General features: G+C 38.2%; 1 protein-coding gene across 1 annotated transcript in view; it reads right to left on the bottom strand.

Annotated features, from left to right (window-relative positions):
• Positions 1–864: 864 nt before the first annotated feature.
• Positions 865–8011, bottom strand: part of Wee1 (WEE1 G2 checkpoint kinase) — a gene marked incomplete at its 5' end in the record, with an annotated part of 17518 nt that continues 10371 nt past the window's right edge. The window contains 5 exon segments of the mRNA XM_005380269.2: positions 865–2164; positions 4404–4549; positions 4643–4813; positions 6209–6294; positions 7358–7453. Coding sequence (XP_005380326.2) covers positions 2011–2164; positions 4404–4549; positions 4643–4813; positions 6209–6294; positions 7358–7453 — 653 coding nt within the window.

The raw sequence follows: 8011 nt of genomic DNA, 5'->3' as shown, positions 1-8011 counted from the left end.
AAGGCACTGGGTTCAATTCTCAGTACCATCACCAACAAAAAAGGAAAAAAAAGGCAGAAGTAGAGCTGACTAGATACTGATGATATATCTGTGATCAAAAGCACAGTCGTGCTCCAACACCTGCCATGTCCATGCTCAAGTCTTCGCTGGTTACTCTGGTTCTGTCAGGGGAACGAAAAATAAGCACTATCACCTCCATTTCTACTCCTAGTTCGTAAAAGCCAACTATTACTGTGAATTAAAACCTCCCTCATTTCAAAACTCTTCTGTAACTCAGCTCAAATCAGCAAGTCATGAATTAATCTATTTTATTCATTTGATAGCTGTAATATATGTATTTGATAACCAATTTAACATCATACATCTCTAGCAAAACATGCATAATATGCAATGTAATATAAAAATGTCTTAAATGGTAAAATCATTCAAAGTTGATAAAACTGGGCTGGAGATTCGGCTCAGTGGCACAGCGCCTGCCTGGCAAGTGCAAGGTTGAGAGTTCGATTCCCAGTACCGGAAAAACAGAACAAAACAAAACAAACTTGATACAACTTTTCATTTTCATTTTTTTCAGACAGCATCTCTTACTACGTAGAGGCCAGGCTGGCCCCACATCCTTAGCAACCCTTCTACTGTGGCCTCCTGTGTGCTGGGATTAGAGGAGTGGGCACCACCACAGAGTAGACAAGTGTTTCAGAAACCCCCAAATCTAATTAATGTGGACTAAAGCCCACCATTAAACAGCCACTAAGTTTTGTATTTCATTAACCATATGCACTTAGTACTTTATGTACATTACACTCTGCAGTTTGTAACGTAGTGAACACAAAGTAGTAGAAAATAGGCACTGTAAGAGTTACACAGTTAAGGTAAGCTCAGAGTGACTTTTAATATGCCAATCAATGTTCATAAGACACAAGTCAAACAGACAAGTGCAAACATGTTTTAGGCCAAAATTGAGATAACAAAAGACAATATTTTTTTCAAAATATATTAGCCAGTATTATCAGTCAAATGGCTAATAACAAATAAAAGATATTTTGAAAAACCTGGAACAGTCAGAAGTCATTCTGGCACTGCAAACAGCTATGTACAGTATTACCATCAGTTTATGTACAAAAATAAGGAGAAATCAGGCAAAATATTTAAAAACAGACTAACCATACTTGGGAGAAGACATTTTTTTAAAAGTCAAGAAGGACATTATCAGAAAGAAAATTATAAAACCAGTAATAATTATACTACATTAATACAGCATTCCAAAGGGGGAGAGGTGCATTTTTTCAATGCACTAGCTTCAAAGATTCAAAGAGGAAAAATAGGCAAATAGCTGCTTTTCAAAGAGCAGCCGTATATTTCACATAATTGTTTCAAAAGAAAGCCTATTAACAATGATGATTGTTTAATGCTACAATTTTACAGCAAAGACAAAACTAAAATAGCAGCAAATTCACAAGGCAATACTTCCACAGAATTACTCCATGGTTCATGCAATGCCTACAAAGTGCTCCCAGTTGGATATACAAGTACAATTCACAATTGAAAACAAAACAAAAACAAAAAAACAGAAATATAGGATCGACACACAGGTACATCAGAGGCTAAGTAGTATTAAGTCTTTCAACATTTCCCTTTCATGAAGGGAGAGTATGTTTGTAATAAAGCCCTGGAGCCCTTATACAGGTCACTACAGGGATTTTTTTTTTTTTTTTTTTTTTTTTTTACTATGCAACAAACAACAAACTGTAAGCAGCACACCACCACAGTGGTTAACCCTGCAAAGGCTTGGTGTAATGTCCAACAGTGAGACAGACTGGTAAGACTAGACAAAGCCTGATATAGCAATGGTCAAAATACAGCTTCCAACTGTAATTCACAAATAAAAATCCTAAAAGGTACTTCAGTAAAACTACTGAGACCAATCAAGAAATTAATTGCAAAGTAGACTCTAGCAGTGATTTCAACCTAGCTTCCTCTTGTCACAGTTTTTGGGGGAGATGGGAAATGAGTTCAGTATATAGTAAGGCTGACAGAGCGGTTCATTTTCTTCCCAATAAGTCGAGAGGTTCTATTACTCTGGGTGGTGGATCTAGTGGCCATCCGGTCAGTGAAGAGTGCTCTTTCCTCAGCTGCAGCTTTTGCCATCTGAGCTTTCTTGAGTTCTCTGAGAACATGAAAATATGAAAGAAGACTTTTAACCCTCTATACTAATCCCAGGAGAAACTCTCAGACACCAAGCACAAAGTGTATTACCAACTGGGAGATATTCACATACCATTATTATTCTAAGATACAACTGACGAAAGGAAAAACAGAACCTGAAATTTTAGCTTCTACTCAACTTAAATTTGTGTTTTATGGGCCAGGGATATAGCTCAGTGGCATAAGCACCTGCCTGGCAAGCACAAGGTCATGAGTACAATTCCTGGCACCCAAAAAAAAAAAAAAAAAAAATTGTGTTTTATTCCATGCTTTTATAATGAAAATATTACATTCACTTACATTACAAAATATTACAAGGAGAAAACAAATGTTAGTACAAGTAATGACTTTGGGTCTTAAAATAATTTCATGTAAAACTAATTTACACAGGAGATGAAAGAAAATCTCCGTATTTGTATAAACTATAATGGACACAGCTAGTAACACATAAACCTTTAATTAGCACAAAATTCTGTATTTATTTTTGATACTGGGAATCGAACTCAAGGCCTCATGCTTGCCAGGCAGGCGCTGTGCCACTGAGCTATATCCCTGGCAATTCGGTACCAGGAACCGAACTCACGACCTTGCACTTGCCAGGCAGGCGCTTTGCACTGAGCTAAATCCCCAGCCCCCCCTGGCAATTCTTGTAATTTAAATATTAAATCTGAATATTTAATATCAAGCCCTTTCAAGTCACTTTTATTAGACTCAAAGAAGGTAGGAAATAAACCAATTAACAATGTGTTGTGTTTTTTTGTTTTTCTGTGGTTTTTTTTTTTGTTTGTTTTTTTCCAGTACCGGGAATCGAACTCACGATCTCGTGCTTGCCAGGCAGGCACTGTGCTGCTGAGCTAAATCCCCAGCCCAATGTGTTGTGATTAAGCGTCAGGGATGTAGCTCAGATGCACAGTGCCTACCTGGCAAGTGTAAGGCCCTGAGTTCAATGCCAGACATCTCACCCCGCAAAAAGAAAGAAATGTGTTGTGATCAACAATATTCTCCAATATTTTCCCCTTTCTGTTTTGTCATTTTGAGACAGGGTCTTGCTCTGCAGTTCAGGCTGGCCCTGAGCTCACTTTGTAGCCCAGGCTGGTCAAGAACTTGCAATGATCCTCCTGACTCAGCCTCCTGAGTGCTGGGATTACCGGCGTGAACCACCATGCCCAGCTATTCCCCCCTTTTTGAAGAAACATGTTTTTTTAGTGGTGGTACTAGACAACTGAATCCAGGTTAAACTACCAATAAACTACATCCTGTATCTTTTTTTTTGTTTTTTGTTTTTCCGGTACCGGGAATCGAACTCACAACGTTGCATTTGCCAGGCAGGCGCTGTGCAGCTGAGCTAAATCCCCAGCTCCCATCCTAGGTCTTTTAAAATTTATTTTTCATTTTGAGACAGTTTTTGGTCTACTTGCCTAGACAGGATTTGAACTTTCAATTCTCCCATCTCAGCCTACTCAGTGCTGGAATTATACGTAAGTGCTACCACACCCAGCTTTATCTTTCTTTTTTTTCTTGTTGTTGGTTTTTTTTCTGGTACTGGGAATCAAACTCATGCTGTGCCACTGAGCTATATCCCCAGCCCCATACCTAGCTTAATCTTAACACTTTCGAAGTTTATAATTTCAAAGTTTAGTAATAACACAAACTTAACAGAATAGTTCAAATACTAATTTAAGGCAAAGTCCACAAATTTTCATTGTGTAAGTATAATAAACTACCAAATCCTTTGTTGACAGAAAGCCTTTAAATATTCTCATTAAAATTTGAGAATTGGGGCTGGGGATTTAGCTCAGCGGCAAAGTGCCTGCCTGGCAAGCACAAGGTCGTGAGTTCAGTTCCCAGTACCAGAGAAAAAACCAAAAAAAAAAAAAAAAATTTGAGAATTAGGGCCAGGGAGGTAGCTCAGAGGCACAGCACCTGTCTGGCAAGCACAAGGTCCTGAGTTTAATTCCCAGTACAAGGCCAGGCATGGTGGCACACACCTGTAATTCCAGCACTCAGGAGGCTGAGGCAGAAGGATCCTTGTGAGTTCAAGACCACCTGGGCTACAAAGTGAGCTCAAGGCCAGCCTCAGCTGCACAGGAGACCCTGTCTCAAAAAGACCAAAAAAAAAAATAATTTCCAGTACCAAAAAAAAAAATTGAAAAATTCAGAATTGAGAAAGCAAAAAAAGCAGATCAAAAAACTTCACTTACTTTTGCAAAAGTGAATTTTTGAACTTTTCAGCATTCAACTCTATTCGTAACTGTTCAGCACTCTTTCTAGATGCAGACAACAATACCGAATGCTTTACTAGTGCCATTGCTGAGGGCCTTCTCTCTGGATCTGGATGAATCATAACCTTAAACAAATAAAATTTTTTAAAAAATGAAATTAAACACATAATAAAGTATTGAACTGTATCAATGAAATGCTTCAGATATAAAATGCTCACTTTTAGCAATTCCGTAAATTCCTGGGAAAGCACTTGTGGAATGCGAGGTAATCTACCCTGTCTGATTTCATGCCATTGGTCTCCGTTTCTGGGAAGAGGCTCAGCACCAGCAGCACAAACCACGGTGAGGGCGAGAGCAAAAATATCTGCTTTCGGCAGATGGGTATAATTCTGAAAAGGTTTAAAAGAAACTTTTAAAAAGACAATGTAAAAATGGTCAAAACAAGAGTACACCTCAATGATAACTAGGTAAGAAATCAGACTAAATTTAAACATTCAATGACACATTTAAGGACCTATTCAGAGAACAAGCTGCTGATTGAGGGAGTTTATTCTTTAAATACAAAGTAAACACCTGGGGCAGGGGGTATTTAAATATATATATCTAAAAGTAGAAGCCTGGTGTGGTGCTGCACGCCTGTAATCCCAGCACTTGGGAGGCTGAGGCAGGAGGATCATTGGGAGTTCGAAACCAGCCTGGGTTACAACGTGAGCTCAAGGCCAGCCTGAACTGCATAGTGAGACCCTGTCTCAAAAAGATTATTTATTAATAAATAAATAAGTAAGTAAGTAAATAAATAAATAAAGTAGAAGCTTCCTCTTTATCATTAGCCCAGTTCAACCCTCTGAAGAAAACTCCTATCCCTCTAGGGATTAGTATGCAAACATAAAATATGTCTATATGAGCTCACCAAATTGTAAATACATATATAAGAAAACAGACATAGACGTGAACAAAGAGTTCATATAATTGTTGTTTTGTTTATTCTTATTTCAAATCTCTCATCAACTAACAGTCATAATCTGAGACCATGTGCCATAATTTAATCACCATATTGTTCCTAATTTGTTTACATATTAGTATTTCTAAATGAGTCGGGCATGGTGGAGCATGCCTGTAATCTCACTTGGGAGGCTGAGGCAGGAAGATCAGCTGTGAGTTCGAGACCAGCCTGGGCTACAAAGTGAGGTCAAGGCCAGCCTAAGACTGCACGGAGAGACCTTGCCTCAAAAAGACCAAAAAAAAAAAAAAAAAGTATTTCTATAAAAGACTCACAGAAGTAAAAATTCTGAGTTGAAGAAAAAATTATTTTTATTTATTTGTTTATTTATTTACTTAACTGTTTGAGACAGGGTTTCACTACGCAGTTCAGGCTGGCCTTAAACTCACTTTGTAGCCCAGGCTGGCCTCGAATCTGCAGCCATCCTCTTGCCATAGCCTCCCAAGTGCTGGCAGTGCTGGGATTACAGGTGTGCATCACCACGCCCGGCTTACATAATTTTGAAATATGGGGATTCTGATATTTTGATTTGATCTTTCAATTTTAAAATTCTGCAAGTAATATGTGGAACTTCTGTATAATGCCATTGCAAATTTTTGCTTTCACACTTTTGATAAACTGTAATCCTCCCAGGTGATGGCTTAGAATTACTATTAGTTATTACATTTTCAATATATTTTAATATATATTCTGTCAACTGATAAATAGTTCAAATAAAGAAGTAATACTCTTTCAGTGGTTCTGCTCTTGCCCTAGGAAAAAAGTATTAGTAAAGAACAATTACCTCCTGTAAAACTTCATTTGCAAGAAAACGACTATCACCTTCTTCAACTTGTGGACTAGAGATTCTTGTTACATGCCCAAGATCACCTGAAAGTAATGAAAAAAAGCACAGTCAAGAATTAAAACCCACTGGGTGTGACTGCACATGCCTGTAATCCCAGCACTGGAGGAGGCTGAGGCAGGAGAACGGCTATGAGTTCAAGGTCAGCCTGCACTGCATAGTGAAACCCTGTCTCAGACAGAAAAAGAAACAAAAGAGAAAGAAAAAGGCAAAAAAAATGTAAACCAAGTGATCACGGCTTTCCTCATGACTGTGTGCCTTGCTTCTTTCTCCAGGGTGTTCATTCATCTTTCTCTTTCCTTTTATTCAGCCCACGCTCACTCTGCAGAGCCAGTTATCTCCCTATTCTTCACTTTCACTTTTCAAATAAACTTTGCCACTACTGAAAAAAGAGAATTAAAACCAAAGCCAGCTGTGGTGGCACAGGCCTGTATTCCTATCACTTGGGACCCTGAGGCAGGTGTATTGCTGCAAGATTGAGGCCAGCCTAGTCTATACAGTTAGTTCAAGACCAGCCTGAGCTGAGGAAGGCGGATCGTTGTGAGTTCGAGACCACCCTGGGCTACAAAGTGAGCTCAAGGCCAGCCCGAACTGCAGAGCGAGACCCTGTCTCAAAAACACTGGGGCTGGCGGGGAGAAAAAAGACCAGCCTGAACTTCAGAGTCAACTGTTTCAACAAACAGTGCCTGCCTGGCAAGCTTGAGATCCTGAGTTTGATTCCTGGTACAAAAAAAAAAAGAATTAAAATCAGCCAAGTGTCGTGGTACATACATGTAATTCCAACATTTAGGTAGGCTGAGACAAGGGGATTCAAAGTTTGAGCCCAAAATGGGCAATTTAGTGAGACCCTATCTCCAAAGAATGAGAAAAAAGAGCTAGGACATAGCTCAATGATAGTGTCCCTGAGTCCTGAGTTCAATACCCAGCACTACAAAAAAAAAAAAAACTAAGGCTTGGAATGTAGCTCAGTAGCACACAGAACACTTGCCTAGCATGCATGAGGCCTGCGTTCAATCCCCAGTACCAAATCAATCAAAACAGTCTCTTGCTTAATTTTTACCTAACATTCTAGTTACCTTTCTTCCTTACCTATTTTAAACACAACTCTGTTGGATACCCAGTCATCCTCATCTCCTTCTTCAGAGGCAGCATTTGGGATGGAAGTCCGAGATATGAAAATATTACCTGTTGAACAGTTAAATTATGTAAGCCTAAATAGCAATAGTATTAACCATAGTTTGCAAAAAGTTTTTCTAAACACAGTGTCTCATGTTTTACCTCAAATTCAATTAAAGAAAGAATATCAGGGAATGAGAACTAGGCTGTATTTCCTGAAAATATAATCTCTACATTCAGTAAGTTATTAATTTACAAGTTAAAAAAATCTACACATTAACTCAGAATTAACAAATATAAAATAACTTAAATTTCCATGAATCAAAACATTTCCAAAACAAAAAAACCTGTAGAATTCAATTTGAAAACAACTAGCCTAAGGTGTCTATTAATCCTTAGTTTTAACTACCAATTGACAGGAAATACAACAGGGAAAGAATAAGCAAAATGATACAATGAAACAACAAAAAAATAGAGACATCTTGTTAGACTCTAAATAAAGCAGGTTTAAGTATTTTCCATGGTAATGTCTTAAGAAACTGGAAAACAAAAACAAAAACCCAGCCATCAAAAACCAGCCCTTCTGCCAATAAAGTTGCATGATAAATATTTAAAAAAAAAAAAAAA

This window comes from Chinchilla lanigera, unplaced genomic scaffold (genome assembly GCF_000276665.1).
Source record: "Chinchilla lanigera isolate Chin_1 unplaced genomic scaffold, ChiLan1.0 scaffold00013, whole genome shotgun sequence".
In the NCBI taxonomy this organism is placed as follows: domain Eukaryota; kingdom Metazoa; phylum Chordata; class Mammalia; order Rodentia; family Chinchillidae; genus Chinchilla; species Chinchilla lanigera.
This window is presented reverse-complemented; position numbering and strand designations above follow the sequence as displayed.